Source organism: Mustela nigripes, chromosome 14 (assembly GCF_022355385.1).
Source record: "Mustela nigripes isolate SB6536 chromosome 14, MUSNIG.SB6536, whole genome shotgun sequence".
NCBI lineage: Eukaryota > Metazoa > Chordata > Mammalia > Carnivora > Mustelidae > Mustela > Mustela nigripes.
Genome location: NC_081570.1, coordinates 82,238,486 through 82,262,723, shown reverse-complemented (window position 1 = coordinate 82,262,723; position 24,238 = coordinate 82,238,486). Strand labels below are relative to the sequence as shown.

Sequence of the window (24,238 nt, the reverse complement as noted above, 5' to 3'; positions counted from 1 at the left end):
TACATAAAACATCACCTATTCTATTGTGTCTTTAGTAGGACTTTTATATAAGTTCTTCTTTCTTTAAAATTTTGGGATACAGTTTCTTCTAAGAGACCAAAATATACCCTAAGTCTAGTGTATGGCTTTGTTCTATTCACCTGTTGGCTTTGTTCTATTCACCTGTCTGATCACATTCTCTTTTTTATTATTAAATTTTTCCTTTCTTTTTTCAACTAACTTTTTATCTTACCAATTCTTTTTTTAAAATCTTTTCTAGTTTTCATTTTTATAGTCATATTCCATCCCTTCATTGTATTTACCCTTATTTTTGTTTATCTATGTGTGTGCATATATACACACACACACAAATATACATATATACACACAAATACATTTTTCTTTCTTTTAAATTTGGGAGGCAGTTTCTTCTAACAGACCAAAATACATCCCAAATCAAATCTAGTGTGTGACTCTGTTCTATTCACTAGCCTGATCATATTCTCTTTCCGTGCCCCCCCCCCAAAATTTTGAGTCTCTTATTGGTTAAGTGTGTATTTTTCTGGGGTCACTGTTACGCTTTAAGCATTTTGTTCTCTCATTCATCTATTCTCTAGACAAAACGACAAAACGGAATAACCTTAAAAAAAAAAAAAAAGAATGAGGTGGTACCAACTGCTAGGGACCTAATCAACATGGACTTAGTAAGATGTTGGAACTAGAGTTCAGAATGATGATTATAAAGATACTATCTGGGCTTGAAAAAAGCATAGAAGAAACTAGAGAATCCCTTTCTGGAGAAATAAAATCTAACAGTTGAAATCAAAAAGGTTATTAATAAGGTATAATAACAAATGGAGGCTCTAACTTCTAGGATAAATGAGGCAGGAGAGAGAAATAGGATAAAGAAGACCAAATGATGGAAAATAAAGAAGTTAAGGAAAAGAGAAATGAACAAGTAATAGAACACAAAGGGAGAATTCAAGAGAAAAACTGAAACAATTTTAGAATTGGGATCCCAGAAGAAGAAAGAGAGGGGGACAGAAGGTATACTGGAGCAAATTACAGCAGAAACCTCCCTAATTTGGGGAAGGAAACAGGCATCAAAACCCAGAAGGCACAGAGATGTCCCTTCAAAATCAGTAAAAAATAGGTCAACACCCTGACATCTAAGAGTAAAACTTACAAATCTCAGAGACAAAGAGAAAATCCTGAAAGCAGCTTGGGACAAGAGGTCTGTAAGCTACAAGTATAGAAACATTAGATTGCCAGCAGACCTATCTAGAGACCTGGTGGACAAAACAGGGCTGGCATGATATATTCAGGGTACTGAACAAGAAAAATATGCAGCCAAGAATACTATACCCAGCTAGGCTGTCACTGAAAATAAAGAGAGATATAAAAAGCTTCCAGGACAAATAGAAACTAAAAGAATTTGTAATCACCAAACCAGCCCTACAAGAAATATTGAAAGTAGTCCTCTAAACAAAGAGAAAGCTTCAAAGTACCATAGACCAGAAAGGAACAGAGACAATATACAGTAATAGTCAACTTACAGGTAATACAATAGCACTAAATTCCTAACTTTCAATAGCTGCCCTGAATGTAAATGGGCTAAATGCCCCAATCAAAAGACACAGGGTATCAGATTGGATTAAAAAAAAAAAGAAGAAGAATTATCAATATGCTGTCTGCAAGAGACTCATTTGGACCTCTAGATTTCAAGTGATGGGGTAGAAAATCATTTACCATGCTAATGGACATCAAAAGAAAGCTGGGGTGGCAATCCTTATATCAGTTCAATTAGATTTTAGTTAAGCCAAAGACGATAATAATAAGAGATGAGGAAAGACACTATATCATACTTAAAAAGGTTTATCCAACACGAAGTTCTAACAGTTGTAAATATTAATGCCAATATGGGAGCAGCCAATTATATAAGCCAATTAATAACAAATCAAAGAAACACATAGACAATAACACAGTAATAGTAGGGGACTTTAACAGCCCCCTCACTGAAATGGACAGATCATCCAAGCAAAACATCAACAAGGAAATAAAGGCTTTAAATGACACACTGGACCAGATGGACTTCACAGATATATTCAGAACATTCCATCCCAAAGCAACAGAATACACATTCTTCTCAAGTGCACATGGAACATTCTCTAGAATAGATCACATCCTGGGTCACAAATCAGGTCTCAACCAGTACCAAAAGACTGGGATCATTCCCTGCATATTTTCAGACCACAATGCTTTGAAACTTGAACTTGATCACAAGAGGAAAATTGGAAAGAATTCAAACACATGTAGGCTAACGAGTATCCTACTGAAGAAAATTAAAGAATTTTAAATTCTTTTTAAAGAATTCATTTTAAATTAAAGAATTTTAAAAATTCATGGAAACAAATGTAAATGAAAACAGAACTGTTCAAACTCTTTGGTATCCAGCCAAAGCGGTTCTAAGAGGAAAGTATATAGCAATACATGCCTTTCTCAAGAAACAAGAAAGGTCTCAAATATATAACCCTAAACCTAAAGGAGCTGGAGAAAGAAGAGCAAAAAAACCTAAACTCAGCAGAAGAGAAATAATAAAGATCAGAGTAGAAATCAACGAGACAGAAACCAAAAGAACAGCAGAATGACCAATAAAACTAAGAGCTGATTCTTTGAAATAATTAATAAGATGGATAAACCCCTAGACAGACCTATCAAAAATAAAGGACCCCCCAAAAAGAATCCTGAATGAAAGAGGAGAAATCACAAAGAAATCACAAACAACACCAAAGAAATACAAACAATAACAAGAACTTATTATGAGCAACTATTGCCAACAAATTAGACAATCTGGAAGAAATGAATGCATTCCTAGGAACATATAAACTACCAAAACTGAACTAGGCAGAAACAGAAAACCTAAACAGACCCATAATCAGCAAGGAAATTGAAGCTGTAATAAAAAAAATCTCCCACAAACAAGAGCCCAGGGCCAGATGGCTTCCCAAGGGAATTATACCAAACTTTTAAAGAAGAATTAATACCTATTTTCTGGAAACTGTTCCCAAAAAACAGCAATGTAAGGAAAACTTCCAAACTCGTTTTTTGAGGCCAACATTACCCTTGATCCCAAAACCGACAAAGACCCTATCAAAAAGAAGCACAGACCGATATCCCGGATGAACATGCATGTAAAAATTCTCAGCAAAATACTAGCCAATAGGATCCAACAGTACATTAAAAGGTTTGTTCAATACAACCAAGTGGGATTTATTCCTGGACTGCTAGGTTGGTTCAACATGCACATATCAACCAACATGATACAATATATTAATAAAAGAACAAGAAACATGAGATACTCTCAATTGATACAGAAAAAGTATTTGACAAAGTATAGCATCCTTTCTTGATTAAAACTCCACAGTGTAGGGTTAGAGGGAACATACCTCAATATCATAAAAGCCATCTAAGAAAAACCCATATAATGAGAATATCATTATAAATGGAGAAAAACCGGGCGCCTGGGTGGCTCAGTGGGTTAAGCCGCTGCCTTCGGCTCAGGTCATGATCTCAGGGTCCTGGGATCGAGTCCCGCATCGGGCTCTCTGCTCGGCAGGGAGCCTGCTTCCTCCTCTTTCTCGCTTCCTGCCTCTCTGCCTACTTGTGATCTCTCTCTGTCAAATAAATAAATAATAAAAAAATTAAAAAAAAATTAAAAAAAAAAATGGAGAAAAACCAAGAGCTTTTCCCCTAAGGTCAGGAAGATGGCAGGGATGTCCTCTATCACCATTGCTATTCAACATAGTACTAGAAGTCCTAGCCTCAGTAATCAAGACAACAAAAAGAAATAAAAAGCATCCAAATCAGCAAAGAAGTCATGAAACTCACATTCTTTGCAGATGATATATGACATTTTATGTGGAAAACCAAAAATTCTCCACTTCAAACCTGCTAGGACTCATACAAGAATTCAATAAAATGGCAGGATATAAATTCAATGCACAGAAAGCAGTTGCATTTCTATAAACCAACAAGACAGAAGAAAGAAAGCAGGGAGTTGAACCCATATACAATTGCACCCAAAATCACAAGATACCTAGGGATAAATCTAACCAAAGGGGAAAAGAATCTGTGCTCACAAACTATAGAAAGAAATTGAGGAAGATACAGAGAAATGGAAAAACGTTCCATATTCACAGATTGGAAGAACAAATATTGTGAAAATGTCCATGCTACCAAGAACAATCTACACATTTAATGCAATCCCTACCAAAGTACTGTGATGAACATTTTTTTTTACAAAATGGAACAAATAATCCTAAAATTTGTATGGAAACAGAAAAACCCCTGCGTGGCCACAGAAAGGCTGAAAAAGAAAACCAAAGCTGCAGGCATCACAATGCCTGACTTCAAGCTCTATTACAAAGCTGTAATCATCAGACAGCATGGTACTGGCATAAAAACAGAGACACAGATCAATGGAACAGAAAAGAGAGCCCAGAAATGGACACTCAACTCTATGGTCAACTAATCTTTGACAAAGCAGGAAAGAATGTCCAGTGGAAAAAAGACAATCTTTTCAACAAATGGTGTTGGGAAAATTGGAAAACCACATGCAGAAGAATGAAAATGGACCACTTCCATACACCACACACAAAAATAGATTTAAAAATGGATGAAAGACCTAAATGTGACACAGGAATCCATCAAAATTCTTCAGAAGAACACAGGCAGCAACCTCTTCAACCTCAGCCATAGCAATTTCTTCCTAGACACATAGTCAAAGGCAAGGAAAGCAAGACAAAATGAACTATCGGGACTTCATCAAGCTAAAAAGCTTTTGCATAGCAAAGGAAACAGTCAACAAAACCAAAGACAACCAACAGAATGGGAGAAGATATTTGCAAATGACATATCAGATAAAGGGCTAGTATCCAAAATCTACAAAGACCTTATAGAACTCAATACCCAAAGAACAAATAATCCAAGGAAGAAATGGGCAAAAGAATGAACAGACATTTCTCCAAAGAAGACATCAGATGGCTAACACATGAAAAAGTGCTCGACATCACTCGGCATCATGGAAATACAAATCAAAACCACAATGAGATCCACCTCACACCAGTCAAAATGGCTACAATTAGCAAGTCAGGAAATGACAGATGTTGACGAGGATGCAGAGAAAGGGGAACCCTCCTATACTGTTGTGGGAATGCAAGCTGATGCAGCCACTCTGAAAAACAGCATGGAGATTCCTCAAGTTGAAAACAGAGCTATCTCTCATCCAGCACTACTGGGTATTTACTCCAAAGATACGATGTAGTGATCAGAAGGGGCAAGTGCACCCCAAAGTTTACAGCAGCAATGTCCACAATAGCCAAACTATGGAAAGAGCCTAGATATCCATCAACAGATGAATGGATGAAGAAGATGTGAGATAGATAGATAGATGAAAAGGAATGTTATGCAACCATCAAAAAAATGAAATCTTGCCATTTGCAACAACATGGGTGGAACTACAGGGTATTATGATAAATGAAATAAGTCAATCAAAGAAAGACAATTAACATAAGATCTCACAGACATCAATGTGGAATTTGAGAAACAAGGCAGAGGAGCATAGAGGAAGAAAGGAAAAATGAAACAAGACAAAACCAGAGGGGGAGACAAACCGTAAGAGACTCAATCTCAGGGGTGGAGGGTGGTGGGAGGGATGGGGAGCCTAGGGGATGGACACTGGGAAGGGTATGTGCTATGGTGAGCGCTGTGAATTGTGTAAGACTGATGAATCACAGACCTGTACTCCTGAAACAAATAATACATATGCTAATAAAAAAATAGATAAATAAAAACCAAAAAAGAAAACATAAAATGAGGGAATGTGGACTTTTTAATCATATGACTAAGCATATTTCCATATATAAAAACACTCCATGCTGTGAAGTGTGTAAACCTGCTGGCAATTCAAAGACTGTACCCCTGGGGATAAAAATACATTATGTTTATAAAAAAATTTTAAAAAAATTTAAAAATTAAAAAAAGAAAAACACTCCATACCCGGAAAAGAAAAAGGACACAAGAAAATATATAGCCTGTATTAGTTCATGAAACACATAGGCCATTTATTAGCCTATCAGAGAAGTAAGGAAGTCAGGGTGTCTCTGGGTTATAGATCTGTGATCTCTCAGAAGACAAAGTACAATAACTTGGACTTCTTTCCAAGATCTTTTCCCTTCCACTCCCCAGGTAAACCCACAAACTTTTGGTATGTGAATGTAAAACCAGTAATAATTGAAATGATTTCGAAGAACCAAAGCAACAACAATGTAGTAATGCTTTTATTCGTGCATATAGGTTGTATAAAAATTACAGAAACCTCTAATCACAACATTTCCCATGTTATTCAGCCTTCTTAAAGCCTTATGCTTAAGATGTTCTTCCTAAATTCAAAATAATATGTTAAAAAAAAAAGTAAAAACTATTTCTATTTGAATACTTCCCAAGTGGTTTTCTACCTCAATTCTATAGTGAACATCTTCACCTCTGATCAGTCTATTCTTTCCTTGAATGACCTTTGCTCTTCAGTGGTATTTACCTACAGTTTTGACATAAAAAATGGTCTCACTCACTAATTTATCATTTGTTAAATCCATCCAGGATCAAAATATTGTGAGCCCTCTCACACTTACCAATCTCTCTGTTCTCACATCCTTAACAATTCATTTCTTGTTTTCTTACTTCCCTGATTCATTTTACAGCTGCTTCAAACCCTCTGCTTATGTACTCATTCCCAGTAATAGTTGGGAGTTCCTCAAGCCGTTTTGGCCCCCAAGTCCTAGCTTTACTTGCTCATGTGAACACTCCAGCTCTTCTGTCTCAAAACCCACCTTCTCATTTAATTTGTAAATCTATTATTTTAGTCACTCATTCACCAATATTCTAATTCTACACTTCCAACTATTTATCAACCTGAAGTACATTTCAAAACTTTATACTTCTACTTATTTATATAGTGGAAACTAACAAAATGTAAGTACATTCTCAATCTCTTAAGTCTTTCACACACTCAAGCATTAATAAAGAACTCTGGTAGTATCCATTAACAAACGCGAAACTGAGAGGAAAAACAGTTTCAATTCCAAGCAATTTTAAGTTAGACTTCAGGGAAAAGCATAACGTTATAGAAGCTGTTGGCTTTAGAAAAAATAAAAAAACAAAAGAATATGAGTTATGAAAAATGAATGTCTGTACACTATACTTTCCTATTTGGGAAAGGAGAAATTAAAAAAAAAAAAGGTTAACTAGAAATGCAGGTATATTCAGAGAGAGATTTCTGTTATTCTGCTAGCTGTTAAGACTAACAGCCACCACACAAAAAAAATCTTAGGTTTACTGTAAAAACTGGCTGTAACTGCATTTTTAAGAAGCTGCACAGCCCACTTTCCAAAAGCACCTTACGCGTGAGCTAGAAAAAATAGACACCTAGACTAAACTAGAAGTCTCATGTGCTGAAATACTCTCAAACCATTATAACAAAATGAAATGACATTACATAAAAATGTCTTCACATAGAAGTTAAAATGAAAACCCCAGAGTTTTGAGTACCATATATCAGAATCTGAGGAATGATTTCAGTTCTTTCACATAAAGCAAAATGTCACACTTTCAGCAATAATAAATCCTGCTATTATAGAATAATAATTAGCAGCACTGGCAGAAATATATATTACTTAACTTAAAGGAATATTCCATATCCACAGCTATAAAGAAATGACTCAAAAATTTTACAGTTGTCAAGGCTCCTTCCCACTAACAAATTGTTACAAACTCCTTTCAATGAAGTCCAATCTCAGTACTAGCTGGAGCTAGTTGTTTTCTTTTTTAATGTTTCACTTTTATTTCTGAAGGAAGGAACGCTTTACAATTTAATCTTAATACACTAACTTAATAGATATTTACCGGAGACTAAGGTTCTAATGACATTAACTTTGGTTACTTCTAAAATTATTTTTATGACACAAAAACCAGGTAGGTGTATATTTAGAAAGAAAGTCTAGACACATAACGGAAAGGCCACTGAGATTTTTTTAGAAACAAAATTCTATAGTAAGGTAAATTTGAGGAAACATTTTGGATAAATCTGGAATATAACAATGAAATGCTGTTCTGTATCTGATAACCATAGAAGTTTCTTTATAATATGGTCTATAAAAGTACCTTTTTTGAGACACTTGGATGACAATAGCATATTTTTCGAAGCAAGTGTAATCACTAGTTCTTAAAGGTCTTTTTTGCCATTTGCTTATATGAAAGAAAATTCAAATCAGACTCTGAGAACATAAACAGATTCTCATCTTTTTATGATAAGGGGAAAAACAAGGCTTTAAGGAATATTATTCCATCATTCCAAGAATCAATTCATTTTTTGGTCATAAAATACATTAAGTATCATTCCTAAACATGCTTTTAACAGACAATTCTTTCCACCAAAAACAAATCCCCTTTTCCACTATCTTCCCTTTGAAAGTGGAACTATCATCCATCAACCCATCAAGTCTAAGCCCAAACTAATACTTCTCCCAAACTAGTCTATTTCCAAATAACTCAAAAGTTCTAATTTCTTGATACATCATTTCCTCCATATTCTAAGAACATAAAACTGAGGACACCTTAATATCTCTGGAGCAGATTATTGTAAAAGTGCTTAACTACTCTATGTAGAGCAGTGACCCCCACATACACATACACGAAATACAAATGGAAGAAAAATCCTTTTAAAAATGTAAATTGGTAAAGTTTAAAGTCCTCAACAAACCAAATCCTATATCCAAACCCCTATCTGGACTCAACTTCAGTCATTCCCCCCTCTCATATTTCACATTCCAGCCCAAAAAACAAAAAACTAAGGGTAGTTCCTGATTCCCAGAGATAGCCTACTGTTTCAAACAGAAATCCAACTTATTTTGGATTGCACAACTTAGTTAACTGATATGGAACATGTCCAATACTGCAGAGAATTCCCTTGTGCTTCTTGTTAAACCTCAAACCCATAGGCAACATTTATACTTAAAATAGATTATCTGTTCTTTATTAAACTTTATAAAAATGGGATCACAGATTCATTTCAGTGATTTCTGTTTTCTGTCTGGCTTCTTGTGCTTCATATACTGTCTTAATATTCACTCATGTTTTTGTATTTGTTAATAGTCATTCTTTTGTTACTAATTAGTACTCTACTATATGATTATACCACAAATCATTGTCCCATTTTCCTATTCTGTGTCACAGACATTTGGTAATTTCAAGTTTGGGACCATCATGAATAAATTTTTTTATATACATTTTGTACAAGTCTCCTTCATTGGGTAAAAACCTAGATGTAGAAGTACTGGGTGATAGGCCATGTTTATGTTTAACTTTATAAGATAATGACAAGCTGTTTTCCAAACTATTTTACACTTTTACCAGCCATGGTGAATTGTTCCACTTGCTCTATATCTGCATCATTTATGTTGCCAATCTGTTTAACTTTAGCCAAAATTCTAGTTGGCATGACAAGATACCTCATAGCAATTATAACTTGCTTTTTCTTGATGACTAGTATGTATTTTCATGTGCTCATTAGCCAGTCATATACCTTCTTTTATCTATTTCAAAAATTAGGCTATTTGTATTTATAGATGTGAAAGAATTATTTCAAAGAAAGAAAATTCTTTATATATTCTGCAGAGAAGTCCTTTGTCAAAAATATGTATTAATATGTGAATATTAGTATCTTTTCCCAATCTGTGACTTGTCTTTTCATTATCTTAAACAACATCTCCTGATGAGAAGGTTTTCATTTAGGTAAGATGTGGAGTTTATAAACTATTGCTTTATGGGTAGTGGTTTTCGTGTCTTTCCTAATAAATCTTTACCTCAAGTTGTGAATATATTCTATAATTATTTTTAAAAAGCTTTTACATTCTGTTTTTTAGGTTTAGGTATATATTCATCTATTATTTCTGTACTGTATTAAGTAATTTGAGTTTCTTTTTTTCATATGTGTTTCCAACTGTTTTCTGGCACCATTTCTCCAACTGAATGACCAAGACACCTTTGTAAGTAATCAGTGGACCTTAAATGTAGGTGTTTACTTCTGCACTCTATTCTGTAAATACTCACCTTGCTAATACTAAACTGTCTGATTACTACAAGTCTACTGTGAATCTTGAAATTAGATCGTGTTGACTTTTTTCTTTTGGAAATGGTTTTATTTAGTTCATCTAGATTCTTTTTTATTTCCACATAAAATTTAGAATCCACTTGTCAATTTCATTTTAAAGGCCTGTTGAGCTTGACTGACTTGAAGATTCAATTCCATTCAATTTAGGAGAAAATGGCATTTTAACATATTGAGCTTTCTGATTCATGAACATGGTTTCTTTCTCATTTAGGTCTCTAATATCTCTCTGCCATGTCTTGTATAGTTACTGGTATTAATGTCTCCCACACTATTTGTTAAATTTATTCCTTAATATTTTGTCTTTCTCATATTTTTGTAAAAGCATTTTTAAATTTTCATTTTCTAATAATTAGCTAATAATATCAGGAAACTATTTTTGTATAATGAACTTGTATTATGTAACCCTTCTAAATTCAGTGATCAGTTCTATGAAATATTTTGGAGAGTCCTTTGGGTTTTTTATTTTAAAAATCATGCTGGCACAACACGAATGGACTAGAGTGTATTATGCTAAGAAAAGTAAGTCAGAGAAAGACAAATATGTGATATCACTCATATGTGGAATTTAAGAAATGAAACAGATGAACAAGGGGAAGGGAAGGAAAAGTAAAATAAGATAAAACAGGAAGGCAAACCATGAGAGAGTGTATGTTAAGAGAACAAACTGAGGGTTGCTAGAAGGGAAAAGAGTAGAGGGATGGGATAAATGGGTGATGAATATTAAAGAGGACACTTATTGGGATGAGCACTGGGTGTTATATGTAAGTGATGAATCATTAAATTCTGAAACCAATACTATACTTTATGTTAACTTAAATTAGTTGAATTTAAATTTTTAAAAAATTACATAGCAAATAGTTGAATGGCAAGTTAATACGAAGTCAGATATTTAAAAATAGTAACCAAATATCATATGCAGTACTGTGAATTGCCAGAAACACACTTCTCTGTAATTAATAAACAAATGTAATAAATATAATAAAATTAAACTCAATTTCAAAATAAAAACAAAATGCTGACTGTGAATAAGATAGTTTGACTTCTACCTTTTTAATATTTATGGGTTTTATTCTACATGCACTTATGTAAGCAAAAAGTTGGAAAAATTGTGAACACAGAAATTCTTACTTCATTCCTGTTTAATTCAAGAAAAAATATTCAGTATTTCACTATTAAAGAATGGAATTTGTTTTAGGCTCTTATTAGACCTTTATTCGCCTTGTGGAAGTTCCCTTATCTTGCTAGTTTTCTGAGATTTTTATCATGAATGAAAATTGTATTTATCAAATGCTTTTTCTCTTTCTATTGACATGAAATTTTTTTCTTCTTCATTCTATTATTGTGATAAATTATACTGAGTTCACTTGCAAATGTTAAAACTTACAATCCTTCAGTATGCATCAATTAATAATTATCGAATTATTATTTACATATTGCTGGATGTAATCTGCTAACATTTTGTTAAGAATGTCTGCATTTATGGCCACGGTGGCCAAACTGTGGAGGGAACCAAGATGCCCTTCAACGGATGAATGTATAAGGAAGATGTGGTCCATATACACTATACACTATGGAGTATTATGCCTCCATCAGAAAGGATGAATACCCAACTTTTGTATCAACATGGAAGGGACTGGAAGAGATTATGCTGAGTGAAATAAGTCAAGCAGAGAAAGCCAATTATCATATGGTTTCACTTATTTGTGGAGCATAAGAAATAACATGGAGGACATGGGGAGATGGAGAGGAGAAGGGAGTTGAGAGAAATTGGAGGGGGAGATGAACCCATGAGAGACTATGGACTCTGAAAAACAATCTGACGGTTTTGAAGGGGCAGGGAGTGGGAGGTTGGGGGAGCCTGGTGGTGGGTATTATGGAGGGCACATATTGCATAGAGCACTGGGTATGGTGCATAAACAATGAATTCTGTTACACTGAAAAGAAATTAAATTAAAAAAAAAAAAAAAAGAACGTCTGCACTTGAGGGTGGTGGGGTTATGGACATTGGGAAGGGTATGTGCTATGGTGAGTGCTGTGAAGTGTGTAAACCTGGAGATTCACAGACCTATACCCCCACAGCTAATAACATTATACATTAAAAAATTTTTTAAATTAAAAAAAAAAGAATGCCTGCATTTGTGTTAATAAAATATATTAGTTTGAAACCTTGACTCCTTACATCTTCTTTGTTAGATTTTGGCATCAGTTATAGCAGCATCATAAAGTAAAATTTGCAGTATTCCCTGCTTCTCTATTTTCTGAAAAAGTATACTGAAGAAAAAGTATACTTTGAAGCTTCATAACCTGAATGAAATCACCTATGCCTGGAGTAATCTTCATGGAGAAATTTTAAGTTCAATTTTTATAAAAGACACAGAGCTAATCTGTATTTATTATGGAGTTTATATCACTTTTGATAAATTAGGTTTCTAAAGGATTTTGTCTATTTCACCTAAGTTGCTGAATTTATTGGCATTGTTGCCGCTTGTAATATTGCCTTATTTTCCTATTAATATTCTGTAGGATCTGTACTGGTATCTCTACTTTCATTCCTGATATCAGTATTATAGTTTTGACAGAGGATTATTAAACTTTTTGCCTAATATAAGCCTTTTCTAATATAAGTATATAGGTGTAGACATATTTTCCCCCCATGTACTTTCTTGCATTACAGCCAACAAATTTTGATATATTTTCACTTTTATTCAATCAGAAAGATACCTTATACTTTCTTAATTCATGTATTGTTCAGAATTACATAGTTCAATTTCTAAATTATTTGGTAATTTCTCAGATCCCTTACTGTTTTTGATTCCTACTTAAATTTCACTATAATCAGATACTACATGAGCTCTCAGCCATTTGAAATCTATTGAGTTTATTTTATGTCCTAAAATATAGACAGTCTATCACAGTGCTATGTACACTTGAAAAGTTATTCTGAAGTCAGGGTACAGTTTCCTGAATATGAGTTAAGTCCAGCTAAAGGACAACACTGTTCAAACTCTCTATGTACCTATTTTAAAGATCTAATTGTCCTATCAATTACTGTTAAATCAACTAATTTTAAAATATCCAACAATGATTATAGATTTTTCTCTTTGGCTTTATATATTTAATGAATGCTAAAGTTCTGTTATTACAGTATACAAACGTTTTCCAATATATTAACCCTTTAAACACACAAAAGATGCTTTTTTAGCATCTGGTAATACTCCTGGTCTTGAATTCTACTGACTGAAGTTAAAATAATCTCAACTTTCTTGTGCTTGTTGTTTGCACAGATATTACTTTTCACCCTTTTTACTTTCATTCTCTGTCTTTCTACCTCAGTCTGACTCCAGTAATAGGTACTACAGTTAGCACCAGTCTGACAATCCAGTCTGACAATCTCTGCCTTTAACTGGACTTCTTAGATCAGTAATGTCTGAAAGAAATGTTCTGCAAATCACATAATCTTAAATATTCTATTAACCACATCAAAGAGTAAAAAGGAATAAAATTAATTTTAATAATATATTTCAGTTCAATATATCTGAAATACTACCGTATCAACATACAATCAATATTTTTAAAAATTAAGTATTTTGCATTCTTACTACTTCTGATTACTACATCTTTGAAACACACATGCACCAGACATACATCTCAACTGGGAATATCACATTTCAAGTGTTCATGGCTTCATACAGCTAGCTAGTGATTACTACACTAGAATAAGGTTTTGGTTTGTTTTTTTTTTTTGCCAGTTTACTTTTACATATTAGTTTTGTGTTGAGAAGTTAGTTTAACATCTATTTTTTGCACTGCACTAATATTTGATAGTATTCCATTTTTTTTTAAAGATTTTATTTATTTCTCAGAAAGAGAGAGGGGGAGAGAGCGAGCACAGGCAGACAGAATGGTGGGCAGAGGGAGAAGCAGGCTCCCTGCCGAGCAAGGAGCCTGATGTGGGACTCGATCCCAGGACGCTGGGATCATGACCTGAGCCGAAGGCAGCTGCTTAACCAACTGAGCCACCCAGGCATCCCAACAGTATTCCATTTTAAACTGTCTATGGGCTTTTTTTTTTTTGAGGTTTATTCACATACAATAAGCTGCATATATTTAAGGCATACAATTTTTGATATATGCACACATCCATGAAATCTTCTCTAAGAAATACTAAAAGTATACATATCCCTCACCCCCAAATTTCCTTTTACTCTTCACAACCATGTCCCCCTTGCACTTCCCCACACCCAAATCCAAACTGCTTTAGTTTGCGTCTCCTTGCATTTTATATAAATGGAATCATACTCCTTTTTCCCACTTCTTTCACACAGCATAATTATTTGGACATTTATCCCTGCTACTACATATATCAGTAGCTTATTCTAGGCGAGTCTGGCTGGCTCAGCTGGTAGAGCATGAGACTTCTTGATCCTGAGGTCATGAGTTTAAGCCCCACGCTGGGCAGAAAATAGATTATTCTCTAGGACTGAGTGGTATTTCATGATATTAAATGGAATACAATGCCAAAACTACAATCTATTTATCTATTCAGCTGCTAGTAGACATCTAGATTGTTTTGGGCTTTGAGTATTACAAAAAAAGCTACTATGAACATTCATCTTAGTTTTTTAGTTTTTTTTTAAGTGAACATATGCCTTCATTTCTCATGCATAAATGCCTAAGAGACAAACAGCTGCATCATTTCATAGATGTTTGAATTTTAAGAAATGGCCTGATTATTTGCCCAAGTAGTTCTACAAGTTTACATTTCCAACAGTATATGAGCTATGGTTCATCCACATCCTTTCCAATACTTTTAAATCTTTACAATCTTTTAAATTTTAGCATTGTAATAAGGGGTAATGTTACCTCACTTAAGTTTTAACCTACATTTCTCTAATGATTAATACTTGAGCATCTTTTGCATGTGCTTATTTGCCATATGTTTTTGCTGAACTATCAAGTACTTTTGCCAATTTATTACATTGGGTTGTTTAGAGTTTTAGAGCTTATATAGTCCAAATTTATATATACCTTGGATTAAAGTTCTTTATCAGCTATATGCTTCAGAAAGATGTTCAGATATTTTACGGCTTATTTTTTCATTCCACTATCAATGTCTTTTGAAATACTTTAAATTTTAAAATCTCACAAAGTCCCATTTGTTCTTTTATAGATTACGCTTTTAGGGTCCTAACCCAAAGTCATAAAGATTTTCTACTATGTCTTCTAGAAGCTTTATAATTTTAGATTTTATTTACATCATGTATGGCCCACTTAGAGATAATTCTTAACTATGGTTTGAGATATAGATCCAACTTTGTTTTTTTGTTTTGTTTTGTTTAAACATATGGCTACCTTAGTCAAAAACTAGCTGTCCATAATTACACAGGTTTATTTCTGGATTCTATTCTGTTCTATTAATCTATTTCTTTCTTTATGCTAATGTGACATTGTTTTGACTACTCAGCTTTATAATAATGTTTGAAAATAGGAAATCAGTCCTCCAACTTTTTCTCTATTCACATTTAACAATACTTCCTTGTATCTTTTTTTTTTTTGGGCAATTATCTCAATATATAGCCTTAGAATCTACATAAGAGTTAATATTCTATCATTTCATATAAATAATAAAAACCCTGTAACTGTAAAATTCTATTTTCATTTAGTGCTAACTGTTGTTCTAAGAACATCTACATATATAAATAAACCACATAATACAAAGTTTTTTTTTTTTTAATGTACAGTCTTTCAAAGAGATTTAAAGGAATAAAAGAAAATCTTTCTAATTTACACACATATTTGCCATTCCTGGTACTCCTGGTTACTTCCTGCAAATCCAAGTTTTTACATAGTGTCATTCTATTCAATCCAAAGTTAGCATCCCCCCCTTTAGTAAAGGTGTTGGTCACCTGTGAAATGGCTTTTTCCTGACTGTAAGATTTGCTCTTTATCATTAGTTTTCAATATTTTGACTATTATGTGCCTAAGTATGGTTCTTTTTATTTATCCAACTTGATATTTTTCTTAAAATTTTAGAAGTTTTCCACCATTACTACTTGAACTAACATACTTGGCTGTATTCTCTTTACTTCCTCACTGGAACTCCAATTATACATGTATAGACAGCTTATACATATATTAGACTGATTCATTTTCTTCTCTCTGGGAAACTTAATTTCTATCCATGTGTATTCAAGTTCAATAACTTTTCTCCAGTTGTCCCCAGTCTGTTAGCCCCAGTGAGTTTTTCATCTCAAATATATTTCAGAGATTTCTATATGCTCCCTCTCTTTTCTCTCTTAACACATACCTCTATGTATTCACTCACTACATAGTATTTTCCTTTATAGCTTTAAAAATATTTATAGTCCTTGTCTGTTAATTTCATGATCTATCATTTTGGTGTCTGCTCCTATTTAATGCTTCTCTACTTTATGGAATGTTCATGCTTTCCATAATTTGTGATTTCTAATGGTGGATATTGGTAGATATTGTGAATGACAATGGTGGATAGTGTCAATGACAGTTCACAAAATGAAGACTGAATCATGTCTTCCTTAGTGGGTACTGTTTGGTTTAGGCAAGCAATTAAAATTACTGGTGATCCTTAATGTGTTGTCAGGCTAAACTATCTCAGTTTCTTAACTTAGTCTTAAGGTTGGCACTTAATATAGTGTGTGATCCATTTTCTACAAGACTGGGCTTTCTGTAGTCTAAATTAAATGCCCGAGTTTCTCGCCAAGATGTCTGCATTCTGACTTTCCAGAACTCTAAGGTCTCAGAGCACTAAACAACCTTTTGAAACCACCATTCTAGCTCTCAGTCCCAAAGCAGGCTCAGTTCTGACAGACCATGGAGAGTTCTCAACCTGCACACAGGGAGCCCAGCTATTATTCAAAAATGCTCAATCAAATGAATTCCCACATTGAATTCTGATCCCTGCTCTATGCTTAAACCTCTGGACAGCTACCTTTTCCAGGGCCCTTCTCCACAAATCCCAGATGTCTGAACAGCTTTGAATTCCAAAGCTGGAATTCAAGCTCAGTAAGACTTCCATACTCTGCTTAGATTCCCCTTTCCTGTAACCCAAGGCAGGAAGCCAAAGTGATTATGGGATTCACCTCATGTGATAATGATCTTATTCCCTTCTTTCAGAGATCATTATCTACTACTGTCTGTTCATTAATTCCAGACAACAGTTTTCCAATATACTTTATACAATTTCAGTTTTTCATTTTGGAGGGCATCTCAGGGGGAGAAGGGAAGTCTATTATCAGTTATTCTGTCATAGCCCTACATATTAATTTTTAAAAATGTTTCAACTATTCATCACTACATATATTATTTTAAAAAATGAAACTAGCAAAGCACCATTACAGACATTTGAACCTGTTTAATTATTTGTATACCATACTTTGACTATCAAAAAACTATGGCCTAGTGACTTTGTTTTATAATCATGGAAAAGTCAATAATAATGATGTGTGGGCAAATACATTTCCACACTATTATGACCATATTTGATAAGTACTTCATTACCGTTTTTATTTAACTGAACTGCCAGGCATGTGCATGTGCGTGCTGAAGTGCACATAACATAAGCAATAGCTACCTAAAGTAAATCAAAATGCTTCTAGTCTTTTACAACCCTTTTACTATCCAATACAATTAATTCCTCAAGAACGTAATTCACGAAAGGAACTCTGATTTTAGGTAAACAATGTAAAATGCAGGGTTATAAGGTAAACTAATTCAGTTGTTGTTGTCGTCATCATCATTATCATCAGATTCAAATTTTGGTCCATAAAACTAAACTAGAGTTTATATTTGTTTAGACAGACATTACAAACAACTAACAATGTTACTTCACACATATACAAGAAAAATATCCTAAGTATGAAGATCATAGGGAGAGAACATTAAGGAACTCAATTCAAACAATTAAAATATTATTAGAGCAAAGAAAAAAGGGTGAAAACACACAAAAAAAGACAACTATGTAGCTGAATCTTTTTTTATTTTTATTTAGTTGGGCTTTAGAGCTTGTGGGATGCAGAATACTTAAAACACAGTAATTCCCTTTATCTGCAGTTTTGCTTTCCATGGTTTCAGTTACCAGTTGTCAATCACAGCCCAGGAGCAGACCTTCTGAGATACTGTACCTTAACATTTTATCACAACGCCTACATCACTCACCTAGCTTCATCTTATCACACAACCATCTCTTCATCTCACATCTTAGGAAGACAAAGGGTGAGTACACCCTTCATAATACTATACTGTTATCATTCTTCCATTTTTAGTTGTTGTTAATCTCTTAATATGCCCAATTTATAAACTAAGCTTTATCATAGGTATGTATGTATGTATAGGAAAAAGCATAGTATATTTAGGGTTTTATACCACCTGCAGTTTCAGGCATCCACTGTGAGTCTTGGAACATATGTCTCAGAAGAGTGGGGTGGGCGGGGGGTTGATGAGGACTATGTAAAAAATATTCTAAGACACGCAAACACAAAAACTAAAAACAAAAATACAAAAGGGCAAGAATGGGAAGATTTAGAACATGAAAGAAAAAGGTTTATATTTTGGGGATTTAAAAAAGGCAATAAGGGGGACGCCTGGGTGGCTCAGTTGGTTAAGCATCTGCCTGGGGCTCAGATCATGATCCCAGCGTCCTGGGATAGAGTCCTGCATCGGGCTCCTTGCTCAGCGGGAAGCCTGCTTCTCCCTCTGCCTCTGCCTGCCATTCTGTCTGCCTGTGCTCGCTCTCTCCCCCTCTCTCCCTCTGATAAATAAATAAAATATTAAAAAAAAAAAAAAGGCAATAAGGGGCGCCTGGGTGGCTCAGTGGGTTAAAGCCTCTGCCTTCGGCTCAAGTCATGATCCCAGGACCCTGGGATTGAGCCCCACATCGGGCTCTCTGCTCAGCAGGGAGCCTGCTTCCTCTTCTCTCTCTGCCTGCCTCTCTGCCTACTTGTGATCTGTCTGTCAAATAAATAAATTAAAATCTTTTAAAAAAAGGCAGTAAGACTTGGTTAGGTACTTGTCCACAGAAGTCACCAAGTTTAGGTTTTTTACTTTAATACATTCTTTACACACTTTACACAATTTTTTACACATATATACTCTATTAAAATTTTACTCTGCAGCATTTCAACAGAAACATTTAAAACACTTAACATAAATTAGAAAAGGCTATTCTCACAAAAGACTATAAATTTTAGTTTTAATATTCTGCCCCATAAAATGGCAAATAATTAAGCAACACTGTTAAGAAAGAAACACTTACCTGTAACCACCATGCTGCTCATATTAGAGTTTGGACTACTGAGAACACTGCCTGAGAGTAGTTCGTCAGATCCTCTCTATAAAAACAAAACAAAACAAAACAAAAAAAACACATTAGCATAAGACATCTTTGACTTTAAAAATACGAACCTGTCACTTATCTATATTTTTCAAATATTCACTGAAAAACAATGTCAGGTGTTATACTATTGGGAATAGCTTAAAATTTCAACCCCTACTAAAGAAAAATTAACTCTACTTTCTTGTCAATCTTTCTCCTTTTTCCACAAAGCCTAAGTTTTTCCTTCTTTCCTTTCACCAAAGTATTGGTTCACTATCAACAATAAAAATGTTTTCTTTTTGTGCTTTTATTTTTTAAGAGCAGTTTTAGGTTTACAATAAAAATGAGAAGGCAGCAACAGAGATTTCTATATACTCCCTGTCCCCAAACATACATTGTATCCCTCATTATCAAAACCTCCCAGCACAGTGGTACAGTTATTACCAAGGATCAACTTGCAGTGACACATCATAATCACTGAAAATTCAGTTTACCTGAGGGTTCACTCTTGATCTGTACATTCATGGGTTTGAACAAATATATAACGACATATTTCTATCATTACTATGTTGTATACAGTATTTTCACTGCCCTAAAAAAATTCTCTATGCTCTGCTCTATTCATCCTTCCCCTAACCCTATCCCTGGTGAGGAGGAGTTACTTTAGAAAATAGTTTGGAAGTTTTATAAAACAAATACACTCTTACCACACAATCCAACAATTGTGCACCTTGGTATTTACCCAAAGGGACTGAAAATTCAATGTACACACAAAACCCTGCACAGATACTTATAGCAACCTTATTAATAGTTGTCAAGACTTGGTCAAGTCTTTCAGGAGATTGAATGAATAACTAAACGGTGGTATGTCCAGACAATGGGATATTTTTCTGAAGTAAAACAAAATGGGCTATCAAACCATGAAAAGATAAGGAGAAACCTTAAATCCATGGAATTAGTTTTTCTTTAGAGCATTAACTGTGTCTCAATTCATTCTTTTCCAAGTGGATGTCCAATTGTTTCCAGCAGCATTTATTAATGAGACTGTATTTGCTCCATGGTATTGCACTTGAGCCTTTGTCAAAGATTAGTCAACTGTACTTACAGGGGGCTCTACACTGGGCTCTCTATTCTGTTCCACTGACCTATTTGTCTATTTTTTCACCAGAAAAAAATTCTCTTGATTATTGTAGCTTCACAGTAAGTGCTGAAGTTAGGTAGTGCCAAGCCTACAGTCTTGTTTTTCCTCAATATTGTGTTGGCTATTCTGTATCTTCTGTGTCCCCCATAACCTGCCTAGAAACTTCAGAAACCGCTTGCTGATATCCAGAAAATAATTTGCTCTGAGTCTGAATGGGACTACATTAAATCTATAGATCAATTTGGAAAGAACTGACATCTTGACACTACTGAGGCTTCTTATCCACAAACATGGACTATCTCTCCACTTATTTTGGGTTTTATTTCATTCATCAGAATTTTGTAGTTTTCCTCACAAAGATCTTCTATATTTTGTGTTAGATTAATGCCTAGCTATTTCATTTTCTGGGATGCAGTCAAGAGTATGGTGTTTTAGGCAACGCTGTTGGGACCCCTCTCACTCTTGAGAGCTTTTTCTGTATCTTCACTTAATATACTTCTATCACTTAAAAAAAAAAAAGAGTATTTTTTTTTTATTTCAAACTACATTTGTTCACCACTGATACATAGAAAAGCAAGTGACTTGTATATTAACTTTGTATCTTGCAATAGTGCATTAGTTCCAGACTTTTTGTCATTTCTTTCAGATTTTCTACACAGGCTATCAAGTCATCTGCGAACAATAATTTTATGTTTTGCTTCTTGATCTGTATACCTTTTGTCTCCTTTCCTTGCCCTACCACATCAGCAAAAACTTCCAATAGAATGTTTAAAGGAACTGAAGAGAGGGAATGTCCTTGCCTCCTACAAAGTGCTGAGTTTCTGCACATTAAGTATGATGTTAGCTGTAGTTTCTTTGTAGAGTTTTTTAAAGATTTTATTTATTTGTCAGAGAGAAATGGCTCACGCACAAGCACAGGGAGTGGCAGGCAGAGCAGGCAGAGGGAGAAACAGGTTCCCTGCCAAGCAGAGAGCCTGATGCAGGGCTCCCTCCCAGGACCCTGGGACCATGACCTGAAAGAGCAGACGCTTAATCGACTGAGCCACCCAGGTGCCCGTAGATGTTTTTTCATCAAGCTGAGAAAGTTCTCCTAAAACTAGAAACTACTTCTAGTTTTTCTAAGTGGATGCTGGATTCCATCAAATGCTTTTTCTGCATCTATTGCTATTATCATGTGATTTTTTTCTTTTTCTGGACTGTTGATGTGAGAGATTATCCTAATTTTCATTGTTTTTACAGCCAAGAATGCAATATAGCATTAAGAAAAGGTGCTCATAGTTTAGCTTCCACCTACCAGCTATGTAACTAGGAAATTACTTAACTATTCTAAGCTTCCTCATTCATAACATGGACAGAACATTTACATCAAAATCCTTGGGATTAAATGTTATGATACACAAACACTTATTACCAGACAGCATGCCTGGCCCACATGGGCAGTGTTCACTACAATATTCCCAAGTGCCAACCAAGCACAGGGTGCACATGTAATTGCTAACTAAATAAGTGAATGAATGCTTATTAACAATTGCCCTAGTTCTCAAAAAACAAAGACTCCAATACTTTTCAAAAGTATACCTGAATTCTTTTCAATAGGTCTTATCAGTTTGCTTTTTAGATGTATGCGTCAAAATGCTTCCATCCCAGTGGATTCATAAGTAAATCTGGAGATGAGGAGTGAGGAATCTTAGATCTACTTAAGTATAAAAGAAAGCCTGTAATCCTGATGTGATGCATGCAGGACACCCTCTCCTTCCTACAATGTATGTAGGAAGTAGGAATGACAACGTCTTGTTGATTTCTTAAAAAAAAAAAATCCTTTATTTGTGGGCTTTTTTTCTCCTTCAAATGATTTCACACATGCTGCTACAAGAACAGGTTTAACAGCCTTCATATCTGAGTCAGCAGAATATCAAGTTATTTGAAATTCTAGATATTTTTACCAAAACTACTGAAAATGTTTATAAACATTTTTTTAAATTATGTTGGTCTTTCCACTGAGTATAAAGCTCACCATTCTATGCCCAAAATAAGTGATTCTATTGTACTGAAAATATTAATGTTTCCACATTAACTGATGGCACAGTTTTACTTGATCTATCTTGGCATAGACACTTAAGCTGGAAGTGGGATAAAAATCAAATGACTGAGGGCTCCTGGGTGGCTCAGTGGGTTAAAGCCTCTGTCTTCAGCTCAAGTCATGACCCCAGGGTCCTGGGATCAAGCTCTGCATTGGGTTCTCTGCTCTACAGGGCGCCTGTTTCCCTTCCTCTCTGTCTGCCTCTCTGCCTGCTTGTGATCTCTGTCTGTCAAATAAATAAATAAAATCTTAAAAAAAAAACAACCAAATGACTCAACAAAATAGTGATTGATAGATGTTCCACAGTAGTGACTGCTGAAACAAAAACTGAATTAAAACTTAAATTTGGATTAACAATCCCTACTAAAAATAGGTATTCTCAAAATTCACCTAAGATGGATGTCAAGTAATGGTAGATTCAATTAAAAAGGAAATTAAGTATTAAGATAGACACTGATGTCCCTTTTAAAATCTGACCACAGAAACTTTTTCTCCTGTGTAATAAAAATAACCATTTCGTGAGAAGTGAACATCCCACAAATCAGGAAAATGTTAATATGCAAAGATACAATCTGCATGTAAAAGAAAAAAAATAGGTGTAGAAAATAGTATGAGCAGAAAAATTAAATGACGTTTTATATTCCAGTACTTGAAAGGTTTCTAAGTACCATCTACCACTCCCAGGTAGAAGGCCTGCTGAAGCTACCCAGAAGGCAAGCAAGAACTGAACACTGAGGTAGGTTGACTAGAGTCCCTGGGCTCTGTTAGGTTTCAGGACTGAGAACTGCCCAAAGACTTTCTTTTCTGGAGAGGAAGGAACCATGACCCAAAGTCATGGGGGCAAGGATGCCAACCAACATCAAGTACATGAGAAAAGCTAGATTCTCAGAAAAGCAGGTACTCAGTGAGTATTTCTTTAAACACAGAGGTGCTGCCAAGGAGACATGCTCTGGGTGCTAGCTACCTACCAGAAGCTTTGGGGAAGCACTAACTCATCCAACGCAATAAAAATACAGACTACGGGGCGCCTGGGTGGCTCATGGGGCGCCTGGGTGGCTCAGTGGGTTAAGCCGCTGCCTTCGGCTCAGGTCATGATCTCAGGGTCCTGGGATTGAGTCCCGCATCGGGCTCTCTGCTCAGCAGGGAGCCTGCTTCCTCCTCTCTCTCTCTGCCTGCCTCTGTGATCTCTCTCTGTCAAATAAATAAGTAAATAAATAAATAAATAAATAAATACAGACTACGGATGGCAAGGATACACTGAAAGGATCAATAAAAAACAAAATTGAGTTTTAAACAAAATAAAAGAACAGACAAACCTCAGTGTGAGAATAGCCAAAGGAAAAAATAAACAGCACAATTATATATGATCAGACCATGCAGACAAGAACAAAAGCTTAGAAAATAATGAAGCAACAAGGTGAAAGAAAGCTGGAGCAGTGAATAATAACCTCATCAAGGAGACTG

General features: G+C 34.8%; 1 protein-coding gene across 4 annotated transcripts in view; it reads right to left on the bottom strand.

Moving 5' to 3' along the window:
• PTBP2 (polypyrimidine tract binding protein 2) overlaps positions 1 to 24,238 on the bottom strand; it is a 98,783-nt gene that overhangs the window by 53,470 nt on the left and 21,075 nt on the right. For all 4 annotated transcript variants that reach the window (XM_059375473.1, XM_059375470.1, XM_059375471.1 and 1 more), the window contains exon 3: positions 19,494 to 19,569. In XM_059375473.1, the coding sequence (XP_059231456.1) occupies positions 19,494 to 19,569 (76 nt within the window). The remainder of the gene's footprint in view (positions 1 to 19,493; positions 19,570 to 24,238) is intronic.